At 37.4% G+C, this 13,212-nt stretch overlaps 3 protein-coding genes across 3 annotated transcripts; 2 read left to right on the top strand and 1 right to left on the bottom strand.

The window, feature by feature from the left end:
* Positions 1 to 1,529: 1,529 nt before the first annotated feature.
* LOC141683519 (exocyst complex component SEC15B) lies at positions 1,530 to 4,208 on the top strand. Its single transcript, XM_074488255.1, has one exon. It carries the CDS (start codon positions 1,619 to 1,621, stop codon positions 3,992 to 3,994), a length of 2,376 nt encoding a protein of 791 aa, XP_074344356.1. The 5' UTR covers positions 1,530 to 1,618; the 3' UTR covers positions 3,995 to 4,208.
* A 1,308-nt stretch (positions 4,209 to 5,516) lies between these two features.
* On the bottom strand, positions 5,517 to 6,074 carry LOC141686266 (uncharacterized). Its single transcript, XM_074491311.1, has one exon. It carries the CDS (start codon positions 6,072 to 6,074, stop codon positions 5,517 to 5,519), a length of 558 nt encoding a protein of 185 aa, XP_074347412.1.
* A 6,509-nt stretch (positions 6,075 to 12,583) lies between these two features.
* LOC141686265 (uncharacterized protein At5g01610-like) lies at positions 12,584 to 13,081 on the top strand. The gene has a single exon (XM_074491310.1). The coding sequence runs from the start codon at positions 12,584 to 12,586 to the stop codon at positions 13,079 to 13,081; it is 498 nt and encodes a 165-aa protein (XP_074347411.1).
* The last annotated feature ends 131 nt before the right edge of the window (positions 13,082 to 13,212 follow it).

Raw genomic sequence — 13,212 nt, 5'->3', positions numbered from 1 at the left:
CCCCCTTCATCGGATAAATAATATCAATTAAAAGACCTCACTTTATTTGTTATATTATTTTACATAATTTTTATATACAATTTTATACGTGTAATATTATTTATTTTAAAATTCCTGTTTGATTTCAAACGTAGGCTCCGACTTAACCAGAAGGTTGGGATTAGGGGTGTACACGGATCGGGTTGGGCGGGTTGGGAGAATTTAGCAACCCAACCCAATTAATTCGGGTTTTTAAAATTTCAACCCAACCCAAACCGTTTAAATTTGTAACCCAAACCAATTTGTATACTTCGGTTTGGTTCGGTTTGGATCGGTTTGATCGGTTTATTAAATATACAAAATTAATATAAAAAATTATAATAAAACATAAGGTTTTAAAGTTTAAAACACTTGAAAATAGTTCAAAACAATATTACAATCCTCCATATTGAATAGTCTTAAACATCTAATTTTCAACATCAAAAGTACTAATAATATTACTTATGCTTTATATATTGGAATGAATCATAAATGCAAAAAATATAACACTAATCAAACATCTATTGTTGTTACGAAATAAACTATGAACACGGAGGTTATAAGTTACATTTAGAGTTAGAGATATATGGATCTATGTAAATGGCCTAAACATTATTTTGGATTAACTTATTAGCATGTACATATAAATTTTAATCGGGTTGGGTTGGATTGGTTTAAAATTATCGAAAACCATATCCAACCCAATTAAATCGGGTTGACATTTTTTCAACCCAACTATATATCGGGTTGAAAAAAATCGGTTTGGTTCGGCCGAAATAGGGTCGGTTCGGTTTGGATTGGTCGGGTTGGCCAAACCGTGTACACCCCTAGTTGGGATGGTGTTAGGTCGTTTCATGATTATTTCGGACAGTCGAACACATTAACAAAATATTTCCTAGGTTAAATATATTTTTCGCATGATATGATTTTGTTATTCTATGAATTGTTGCAGCCTAGTTTGTTAGGAGTAATCAATTATCTCATATATTTTTATAAACTTTTTTTAAAATCGTATACTTATATATAAAATAAATATCTATATAGTTAATCTTTTAATTGGAATACTGGGAATCCATGTATATTCTACATATTATTTTGCAAAATATGTTTCATAAATATTATTATTTTAATAAAATCATGCAAATCTCAAATATTTAAAAGTAATGTTATACTTGTAAAATATATGTAATCTGTAAAAAATTTAATAAAATTGTGATATTTGTAGAATATCAATCGAAAAATAATACGTTTTCAAATAATTTAAATTATATTTTACTTGTATAACATATATGGAATACAATGACTCCAAGTGACTCCATAACCTAATATTACCTGTATATACTTTTTTTATTATATACATTCGTTATTACTGATTCTTAACAGTTTTTATTTAAAGATAAATAAAATAAATAAATTTGATCTTTCAAAAAAAAAAAAAATAGTCAACAACGTCATTCAGGGTGATTATTGTCATTACACTAAACACGGCCCCCACATTAAACTGTCTTCACGCCCAACAATTCTATCTCTTCACATTATTTCTCTCCCTCCTATATCTCCTCCGTCTCTAACGGCACCGTCAATCTACCGTTACTAACCAATGCAAACAGCAAAATCTCGCCGTAAAGTCGCTCCGGCGACGACAGAGAACGGAGAATCCGGCGACAAGCTCGACCAGATCCTCCTCTCCGCCGCCGTCGCTAACGGCGAAGACTTAGGTCCCTTTATTCGCAAAGCTTTCGCTTCCGGTAAGCCTGAAACCCTAGTTCATCATCTCCGTCACTTCTCTCGATCTAAAGAGGCTGAGATTGAAGATGTTTGTAAAGCTCATTATCAAGACTTCATCTTGGCCGTTGATGATCTCCGATCGCTTCTCTCCGATGTCGATTCGCTTAAATCGTCGCTTTCGAACTCCAATTCACAGCTTCAGAGTGTTGCTGGTCCGCTTTTGACTTCGCTCGATTCGTTTATTGAAGCGAAGAATAAGTGTCAGAATATTAATTTAGCGATTAATTCGTCGAAAATTTGTGTTGAGCTCATGGAGCTTTGCTCGCGAGCGAATGTGCATATTAAAGAACAGAACTTTTATATGGCGTTGAAGTGTTTGGAGATGATTGAGTCCGAGTATTTTAGTGAAACGCCTTCTTCGACAATTAGGCGAATGCTGGAGATGAAAATTCCTGCGATCCGATCGCATATTGAACGGTTAATTAATAAGGAGTTCGGGGATTGGTTAGTTGATATTCGATTAGTTAGTAGGAATTTAGGTCAGATGGCGATCGGACAAGCTTCTGCTTCAAGACAACGAGAAGAGGAGATGCGGATGAAGCAAAGGCAAGCTGAGGAGCAGAGTCGATTGAGTTCACGAGATGTTATTTATGCGTTGGAGGAGGAAGATGATGAAGGATTTGCGGAAATTGGGGAGGAATTTGATTTGACTCCGTTGTATAGAGCTTATCATATTCACCAGACATTAGGACTTGAAGATCGGTTCAAGCAGTATTACTTTGAGAACCGGAAGCTTCAGCTTACTTCGGATTTTCAGGTATCTTCGATGACACCTTTTTTGGAATCTCATCAAACTTTTTTTGCACAAATTGCTGGCTTTTTTATTGTGGAAGATCGTGTTTTGAGAACCGGTGGACAATTGATATCGAAAATGGAAGTAGAGAGTTTATGGGATACTGCTGTTAGTAAAATGTGTTCCGTATTAGAAGATCAATTTTCTAGGATGCAAACTGCGAATCATTTGTTGCTTATTAAGGATTATGTGAGTTTATTAGGTGTTACTTTACGTGGATATGGTTATCCTGTTGCTCAGTTACTTGATGTGTTGAGTAAACATAGGGATAAGTATCATGAGTTATTGTTGTCTGATTGTCGTAAACAAATTTCTGAAGTTCTCCAGGCTGATAGATTTGAGAATATGTATATGAGGAAAGAATATGAGTATTCGATGAATGTGCTATCGTTTCAAATACAAACATCAGATATTATGCCAGCATTTCCATATGTTGCCCCATTCTCTTCGATGGTTCCCGATTGTTGTCGAATTGTACGGTCATTTATTGAGGATTCTGTGAGTTTCATGTCTTATGGTGGCCAGCTTGATTTCTACGATGTTGTGAAGAAGTACTTGGATCGGCTTTTGAGTGATGTCTTGGATGGTGCTCTTCTAAAGCTGATCAGTACATCTATACATGGTGTCAACCAAGCGATGATAGTAGCAGCCAATATGTCTGTCTTGGAGCGTGCTTGTGATTTCTTTTTTAGACATGCAGCTCAGCTTTCAGGAATTCCGTTGAGAATGGCTGAAAGAAGTAGGAGGCAGTTTCCATTGAATAAAGCCCGTGATGCCTCCGAAGAGATGCTCGCAGGGTTGCTTAAGAAGAAGGTAGATGGATTTATGACGTTGATTGAAAATGTAAATTGGTTAGCTGATGAACCTCCACAGCTTGAGAATGAATATGTGAACGAGGTCAGCATTTTTCTTGAAACTCTGCTTTCCACCGCACAGCAGATATTACCCAGTAAGGTTCTCAAAAGAGTTTTGCAAGATGTCCTTTCTCACATATCGGAGCTTATTATCGGGGCTTTATACGGGGAAACTGTAAAAAGGTTTACTTTAAATGCCATTATGGGTTTAGATATAGATATAAAATCACTGGAGACATTTGCAGAGAATCAAGCTTCTCTTCTGCCTGAAGCAGACACGACCCAGTTAAAGAATGCACTTGCTGGGGCAAGGCAGATGGTTAACTTGCTTTTGAGCAACCACCCAGAGAACTTCTTGAATCCGGTTATCAGAGAGAGGAGTTATAATGCTTTGGACTACAGGAAGGTAGTGACCATTTCTGAGAAGTTAAGAGATCCTTCAGAGAGGATGTTTGGAACATTTGGATCAAGGAATTACAAGCAAAATCCTAAGAAAAAGTCTCTTGAGTCATTAATAAAGAGACTCAAGGATGTTAACTGATTTTATATGGAAACTACATGCCTTCTGAAGTACCCGGTGTCTTTTCCTTCATATATTTTCATCAACTGATTTGGGGTAATTTAATTGCTTTCCAATCTTTTCTTCATGTTTGTTGCAAGTTCTTGCTGTTCGATTGTATCATTAGAGATGCAAATTCATTTTGTGTGTATTTATTTCACAATTTTACAGTATTAGTTAAATCCAATTCTTTCAACTTGTGTAATGTATATTTCGTTTATTGGTTTTTACTTCGCGGTGCAAATCGGAATGTGATATTAAACTTCCTGATGATGAGTAGCGCCTAAATCATGCTGTTACTAATACCCACTCACAGCGCAGGTGCCATTTCATTCCCCGCTTAGCCCTATATGTAGGATTTGTAAGCAATATCGTATATGCTTTAGGTTATGGCTTGTTAAACTATATGTCTGTTGGGCTGGTTCTGCCAGATGAGTGTCGCGAGTTACAGGTAACATTTATCTTTTTTTGTAGTCCGAGTCATAAATTCTGCTATGCTGTCATTAGATATTATTACTGAATTTGTGTTTTAGGAGGAGATGGATTATTTTTTGCGCAAGGACTTTACTTTCCTGTCCTTTAAGGCCTTTAATAGTTGTTAATTGTTATGAATCTGACGTATATGTAAACCAAACAGACCTACCCAGTTTGATTCTGTTTGGATAGACATAATAAATATGCAAGGCCTTGGGACATCACCGAGCCAACACAATTAAGCTATAATAGTATTTACATTATATTGATGTGAAACCCACTCCACTGCCACATTATAATAGTGTAAAACTTGCAAAACATGAATACTGGTGTATCAAATTTAGTGTAAAACAAATTTTCAAATTATACCCCTACACTTAAACTTTGAAACGAACTTCTTCCTTTCGTATCGTGCCAAAAATCAGCAAAGACTTGAAACGTATTACTTTTAGCACCAAAAACAAAAAATTAGTGGAGGATTTGGTGTAAATGGATTGGAATTGAGATTGAATATAGTGTGATATTTACACCAAAATGGTGTAAAAACTACACAATTTTGGTGTTGTGGGTTGTAGATGTTCTCAGGGCATTAAAGTAAAATTCTTGCCTTGTTGGATATGGTCCAGGGGCATGAAAATGAAGTCCTTGCCTTGTGAATTTGAGCTCTGCATATTAGGTTGCTGGGAGCTGATGAACTTTCAAGCTACCCTTTTTTGTGTACTTTTTTTTTTTAATAATTCGTGTTTTCATTCCTTAAACCAAATCACTTTTGAGTACATGAGAAATAAAATCCGGGGATATCAATCCACTCCCTCTCTTCTGACATAGAATAAGTAGCTAAAACATGAGCTATCCTATTCGCAGAACGATAAATAAACCTAAGAAGCACCGGATTTATGTGCTTTAAAAGTTGAATACAATCACCCACTATTGTACCGAACATAGTTGCACCTGGCTTTCCATTACATGCATCCACCAATACCTGTGAATCTGTTTCGACAATGCAACACTGAGTTCTTCTGCTTATTAACTATGATAATGCTTCCTTCATTCCAAGTGTCTCGGCTTCCCTTGGTGACCATGCTCCTACAATTTTATTGTTCCTCGCCCCCAGAAAGAAGCTCTGCTCATCTCTCAATACACATCTCACTCCTACACTGCCATCAGGGAACACTGTTGCATTTGTGTTGATTTTAATCCATCCTGCCATAGGTTTCCTCCAGAACTGATCACCTACTCCTACACGCTTTACCTGAGCACTTTTCCATTCTGTTAAGTAACTTGTAGCCATAGCTTTTACTCCATAAGTTGATCCATTTATATGCTCCCAGACCCACTTATTTCTTCTGTTCCATATAGCCCAAGCTAACATTCCAATCTGCACACACTTTTCTCTAGTACATACTTCAAAGACTCGCAGGAATACTTCGAATGATGTATTGTGCATTTCTGTCTGTACCACCTGTTGCAGACCAGCCATATTCCACACTGTACGAGCAAAATCACAGTTGAATAAAACATGATTATCCGTCTCTGCTGCACTCCAACGCCATGGACATCGATTACTTTGCATCACTCTTTTAATCATTAATGCATTCGCAGTTGGTAAGCATCCCTTGCATATTCTCCAAATAAAGTGAGTTACCTTACCTGGGAGTTGTAGTGACCATAGTTTATGCCAAAAACTCTTATACGTAGTATCTAACTCCCCTTGTAACCACCTATATGCACTCTTCACAGTAAACTCACATGTGTCATCTAACAACCAAAATCAGCTATCATGCTTGTCAGTCATTGGAATGGGTATACGTTTGATTAGTGCAGCATCCCTAGTATTAAAGAGATCATCAATCACGTCATAATCCCACATCCTTCCTGTTCCATCCATCAGGCCTCGAACATTTATATCCCTTAATTGTTCCTGCATATTAGTTGTTACATACCCATTTTCTTCATCCGGCAACCAAGGTACATGCCAGACCCTCGTTGCTTCACCTGTTCCAATCTTTTTTCGAGCTCCTACTTTAATAACCTCGAAAGACTCCATTAAACTCCTCCAAATAAAGCTTGGATTTTGCCCCAGTTGTGCATGAAAGATGGATGTATTAGGATAATATATGGCCGTTATTATCGCAAAAACAAGTCCATTTGATTGATTTAGCAACCGCCAGCATTGCTTAGCCAACATCGTCAGATAAAATTTCCTCAACTCCTTAACCCCTAAACCTCCACACCCCTTAGGCATGCACAGTTTCGACCAGGACAACCATTTAATTCCTTTACCCTCTGCTCCCCGTCCCCACATAAAGCCATTCATTTTTCTCTCTATTTCTTCACATATACCAATTGGGATAAGGAAAGGGTTCATCCAAAATGTAGGTAAAACTTGTGTTGCTGATGATAACAACGTTTGTTTACCTTATTTGGATATATCCTTATGCACCCAGCCTTGTATTTTTTGTTGTACCTTATCTATCAGAAATCCAAATGTCTCCATTTTGCTTCGTCCCAACCTCATAGGCATCCCAAGATACTTGCCTGGAGCTTCTGTTTCCTGGACTTGGAGAATAAAGCATACCTCATTCCTGTCTTCTATCTTTGTATTCGGACTAAAACTAATACTTGACTTATTTGTATTAATTATTTGTCCAGAAATATGTTGGTATTTTTCCAGGATAGCCTTCATCATCCGTGCTTCACTCTGCCTTGCTTGGAAAAAGAAGTAGCAATCATCTGCAAAAAGCAGATATGATACTGAGGGTGCTCCTCGAGCTATCTTGCAACCATGAATGAGTCCGTCTGTTTCGTACCTTCTCATAAGACCAGTCAATCCCTCAGCACACATTATATACAGATATGGTGAAATAGGATCACCCTGTCGCACACCACGCGTTGGAATAATTTTTCCAAACACTTTGCCATCTTGTAGGAAGCTGTAAGTCACTGTTTTTATGCATTTCATAATTTGATCTATCCACAGACTAGGAAAACCAAATTTTTTATGCATATATACAATGAAATTCCATTCTAATCTGTCATGTGTTTTAGACACATCAACTTTCAAGCCAGCCATCCCTACTGCCCCTTGTGTTTTTCGATGAATATAGTGATTAACCTCAAACGCCACTATTGCATTGTCTGTCAATAGCCTATTTTCAATGAATGCACTCTGTTATTCCGAGATAATTGTCTGAAGCATTGGTTTCACCCTATTTTCCATCACCTTGGATAGTATACGCATTATCACATTACAAAGGGAAATTGGTCGTAAATCTCCAACCTTCTTTGGATGCTTCACCTTAGGGATCAGACATACCAACGTTGCATTCAAATTTTCAGAAAACTCACATGTTTCAAAGAAATTCTGACAGAACCGCCATACATCGATACCCACTATATCCCAATATGCTTGAAAAAATGACGGATTCAAACCATCCATACCAGGAGCCTTGTCAGGATGCATAAAAAATGCAGCCCTTTTTACCTCTTCCTCAGTTATTTGCATTACAATGGTTTGCTTTTGTTCTTCTGTTAAGTGTTTAAATCCAATCCAGCTGTCAAAACTTCCTCCATTCCCGATGTACTGAAAATACTGTCAAAATACTCTGTAATAAGCCCTTGAATATCCTCCTCTGTGTCCTTCCAGTCCCCATGTTCATCCTTCAGCCTTTTGATTTTATTATGTTCCTTTCTCGCCGTTGCATATTTGTGAAAGAATTTGGTGTTTTTATCACCATCACGTAGCCAGAATTGCTTAGCCCTTTGCCGCCAAAAGATTTCCTTCTTCTCTAGCAGTTTCAAATAACATCAACGGGCCTCGGTATATTGTCTAACCCCAGCTGCATCCCTTCTGCTTCGAAATCTTCTCATATCTTCTCTATATCTTGCCAATTTCAGCTTCATATCCTTCACCAAACTTCCTCCCCACTCCTCCAGCTTGGCACAACAATTTACCATCTTTGTTAAGATATCATTACTGTTTCCTGCATTCCAACTTGACTCCACTATACTCCGACACTCACTCTCTTTAATCCACACATTCTCAAAACGAAACATGTTTCCTTTTTGGATGTATACCTGTAGATTCAACTGTAAGAACAAGGGCATATGATCAGATGTTGACACCTCAAGAACTTGCACCTCAGCCGCTGGAAACATCTCACACCATTCTTTTGTAGCTAGACCTCGATCCAGTCGTTCCTGAATCCATCTTTCTGTTCCCCGTGCCCTCTCCCATGTGAACATATCTCCTTTAAACCCCAAATCTTTTAAGCCACATTCTAAGATTGTTTCCGAAAACCCTGTTAACAATGCTCTCGGTTGATACTGTCCTCCCCGTTTTCCTTCCTGAGAGCTCATATCATTGAAGTCGCCAATAATACACCAGGGTAAATTAGATGTATTGGCTAGATCTCTCATCAAATTCCACGATTGTAAACGTCTTTGTCGCTCTAGGAACCCATAGAAACCTGTATACCTCCATTTTTTCATGTTTTCATGCATGCATTCGAAGTCGATGAAATTGCTACAACTATCCAAAATATTTACACCATCTTCAGTTTTCCAGAATAATGCAAGACCCCCACTATGACCCTGTGAATCAACTGCAAAACACTTTTTAAACACTAGTTTTTTCCTAACCTTTTCTACTTTATTTGCTTTAATCAAAGTCTCACTCAAGAATATTATATTGGCCTCAACTGGTTATTGATTTCATGCAGAAATCGAATTGTCCGTTGGTTGGCCAACCCACGACAGTTCCAAGCTAATAGACTCATGATTCTTGGCGGGCCTGGACTCCAGAACCCGCCATTTGCAAGTTTTTTGGCCCAACTGATGAGGTTTGACTTACATCTTCTCCCATAATTGGCCCATGACTTATATCTTCTCCCATAATTAGCCCATGATTGTCTCCAACTAAATCTTCATCTACGCGTTTTCTTTTATTTTCCATAACTATATTTTCTGCCTCCATTTCGGTAACTGCCATATCCGTACTCATTTTTGTTGTGCTTTGATTGCTGCAATCTCTCCACTCGCCGATACTTTCCTATTTTCCCGGGATTGAACCCTGATTCCCTCCGTATCTGTCGTTGTTTGACGTATCGACCCATCAATTTCCATGAATCCCTCCACCACCTTCCCACCACTGTGCACGGTTATTGTTGTTTTATTTTGCTGCTTTTCCCAGGCACTATCCTTATCTCCCGTATTTCTAATCCATCTCGCCCCTGTGTTAATCTTAGCATTTTTATTTGGTGCATGCAGCCATGCACCATATGCTTTCTCCACCATTTTTTCCGGATGAGCATAGACTACATTACAATCCTTCTCGGAATGTCCTATAATCCCACAGACAAAACAGAAGGTTCCCAGTCTTTCATACTTAAAGTTCAACCAACTCCAACTATCTCCTTCCCTCTTTATCTTCAACCTCCGTTTTAATGGCTTATTGATATCTAATAACACCCTGATACGAACATACGGTTTCCACCCCCCTACGAATGTGTTCTGGTCCGATTTGATATACGTACCTATGGATGATCCTACACTTTTAAGTATATTCTCAGACAGGAATCCTCTTGGTATATCATAGATCTGCACCCATATTTCCACATGCTGCAATGGAACTGCAATTGGATCCTCACCCTCTTGAACCTGATGATAGACTAGCATGGCTTGCTCAAATGACCACGGTCCTCCTTCAATAACTTTTTGAATATCCAGTGGATGAAAGAATACAAAGGAGTATCTCAAATCACCCATATCATATATCTTCATGCCCTCCTTCGGTCTCCATAAACCCGCCATTACATTTTGCATTGCATTGTAATTGATATTCCTTTCTGTAAGCAATCTCCCCACTAACATATATGTCTTCTTTGGTGCCACCACATCCTCATTTGAAACAATAATTTCTTCATCTTCTTTGTCAGCAATCACCAGATTTGCATACATTTCTTCTAGAGCCTTATCAGATCTAGCCATTGTACTCGGATAAACAAAAACAAAGTTATTTTAATAGTATGTATATGATTAGAAAGGATTGTTGATATTGATATTAATATAAATATAATAGGAATGATTGTAGAATGATAGAAGAAATTAACAGGCATGATAGAAGACTGATTGAAACATAAAACTGTCACACGAACAGAGAGAAAAACTATCACAAGGACAGGGAGAACTTCCACCGCCCCTGTTTTTCTTTTTTGTGTACTTATAGTGACCTGACAAACCCATTCTTTAGTAAATATGAGTGTTATGCCATCCTGTCTAGTACCATAAACATAATCCTGGTTTTTTACTACACGAGTAATGAATTATAGGTCTCAAGACTCTCAGCATGCGAAGTTGCTAATATGAATATCTTGAGTTTACATGAATACGAGGCACTGCTGAAGATTCGCGGTGATCCTGCATCAAGAGTGACTCTTGCTGACAAACTTGCAATAAATATATAGTGCTGTCCACTTAGACTCTAGTTTATTCAAATAGCCTTCAAAGCCCTTAAGAAGTTGTACAAAATTATAGCCCAGTCATTTGCCACTCTTTTCTTGTTGCCCTCTCATGTTATGTTTTCTTAAGGAGACTGGAATGGAATGATTAACTTAAAGGGAAACAATGGAGGTTGGAGAAAAAAAGAGAGGGAGTGCAAATTTGTAATTTTAAGAATTGTGAAGAAAATTGGTTTGACGAGGAATGGGTCATTCTTTCTCAAATTTGGGGGTTTGAGGTCTAGTTTAGGTTGTTAGGAATGGAAGTTTTGAACATCAAGTCATTAAAATACAACTTATGTTTCATTCCCTCCAATTCATTCATCTCAATACAACATAAGAGTTGTGGTGACTGGTGAATGAAGCCATGTTGTATATTTTGAAATGTTTTATTAGAGAGCTACTTCTGAACTGGTTGGATCATCTATAGTTTCTCTGATTTTTATCTATGCTTAGAACCTTATATCCTCGGCTTGTTTTCTGACTTAAAGTGATGATCAGAACAGCTGATAATGTGGCTTCTATTTGTGCCATCATTCATCAGAAATCTGGTTATGTATTTAGCTACAAGTATAGACTGTATAGTGACAATTGCGACTGTACCTGAGACTTGCTAAGTTGCTGTGATGTTATAATTTGTTGGGTTCTGTAGCATTATAGTGTTGTTAAAGAAGGTTAATGTTGGAGCAGTAGCAGAGACTGCATATATGTTATCTGTTATGTTATATTAACACAGGAGAAGAGACTAGTAGATAGATAACATTGACAAGAACGTTAGGTGGCCAATTTAACATTTAAAGGTTCTCTTTGTTATCCTACTGAGCTAGTCCGATTGCAATTGGCTTTAAACAATTGGTTTTGGTCCAGTAACGAGCCATTTCGGGGTCTTAAACCCCATTTTAACTCTCAAGCTCTGGCACAACGCGAACACATAACCAGCAGTTTCGGATGGGTAGCTCTGGCCACATGCTTCCAGCTTATTCCATTTCTAGAGATGCGGTTTATTGTCTTTACTTTAATGTATTGCTAAATTTGAGTATAATAATTTATTAACAACATTTATGGGACTCAAACTTCTATTATTATTGGCAGTTTTTTATGAGTCATCACTGACCAACCTGTGCTTCATTTTTACACATGGACATGGATGACAACAATAATTCAATTGTTCTTAGAATACATTTTAAAAAATTTTGACTGTATAATTGTAACAGTAATTTTTTTTTTTGTAAATTAAAATTTTAGTTATAAATTTTTATTTTATAAAATAAAATATTAAAATTTATTATTTTAACCATATATTCAAATAAATTTATAAAAATGTGAACATAAAAGTCAAACTACTTATTGAAATACACAAAGGAAGTAGTATCGTAAATTTTGTTACTGATGAAAGTTTTTAAGCTTCCGGGGGGGTTTTCGTTTTTTACCCAATAGAATATACCGAGCATTTTTTGTTGTTTTTACTTTACTAAAAAAATAAATAGAAATAGGAGTACATAAATAGTTGAAGAAAAAAAAATAGAAGTAAGAGTACACATAGTTGAAGCTAACATTTTCTCCCAAAAATTCATTTCTCACAGTACATCTATCAAACACCATGTGTTCTTCTCTCAAACTCCTCAGCTTCCTCATCATCTCACTATCTTTTTTCTCATCTATCTCCGGAAACGAACCCCCGACAGTCTACGAAGTCCTCCAAGAATACGACTTCCCGGTCGGGATGCTCCCGGTGGGCATAACAAACTACGAGCTCGACCGAAGCACAGGCAAGTTCAAAGTGTACTTAGACAAGTCATGCGAGTTTTATGTCCAGGACTACAGGCTGAGATACAAGTCAACTATATCAGGCACAATCTCCAACAGGAAGCTGAAGAATCTGAGTGGCATAAGCGTAAAGATACTCATCTTGTGGCTTAATATCGGTGAAGTGAGCCGTGACGGCGATGACTTGGAGTTCTCTGTTGGGGTGTTGTCGGCTGGGTTTTATATTGATAATTTTGTGGAGAGTCCGCAGTGTGGGTGTGGATTTGATTGTAATGGTGGAGTTGAGAAGAGTGGGGACTGGTATTTGAATCGGTTTTTTTGCTCTTCTTGATTTTGGGGGAGGCTGAGTATTTTTCCGATCAGTTTTTTTTTTTAACATTTTGCAATTCAACTTGTATTACGAATTTAGTCGAATCAAAGTTTTATCTGTTCCATTCTAGCATAGTCTACTTCAACTAGTCA

The sequence above is a fragment of the Apium graveolens genome, chromosome 9 (assembly GCF_009905375.1).
Source record: "Apium graveolens cultivar Ventura chromosome 9, ASM990537v1, whole genome shotgun sequence".
Classification (NCBI taxonomy): domain Eukaryota; kingdom Viridiplantae; phylum Streptophyta; class Magnoliopsida; order Apiales; family Apiaceae; genus Apium; species Apium graveolens.
The sequence above is the reverse complement of the archived record's forward strand: the minus strand, read 5'-3'. Positions and strand labels throughout refer to the sequence as shown.

Bases quoted from the DNA above. Each gene is read 5' to 3' on its own strand.
- LOC141683519 (XM_074488255.1), top strand. From the start codon at position 1,619: ATGCAAACAGCAAAATCTCGCCGTAAAGTCGCTCCGGCGACGACAGAG.
- LOC141686266 (XM_074491311.1), bottom strand. From the start codon at position 6,074: ATGATTAAAAGAGTGATGCAAAGTAATCGATGTCCATGGCGTTGGAGT.
- LOC141686265 (XM_074491310.1), top strand. From the start codon at position 12,584: ATGTGTTCTTCTCTCAAACTCCTCAGCTTCCTCATCATCTCACTATCT.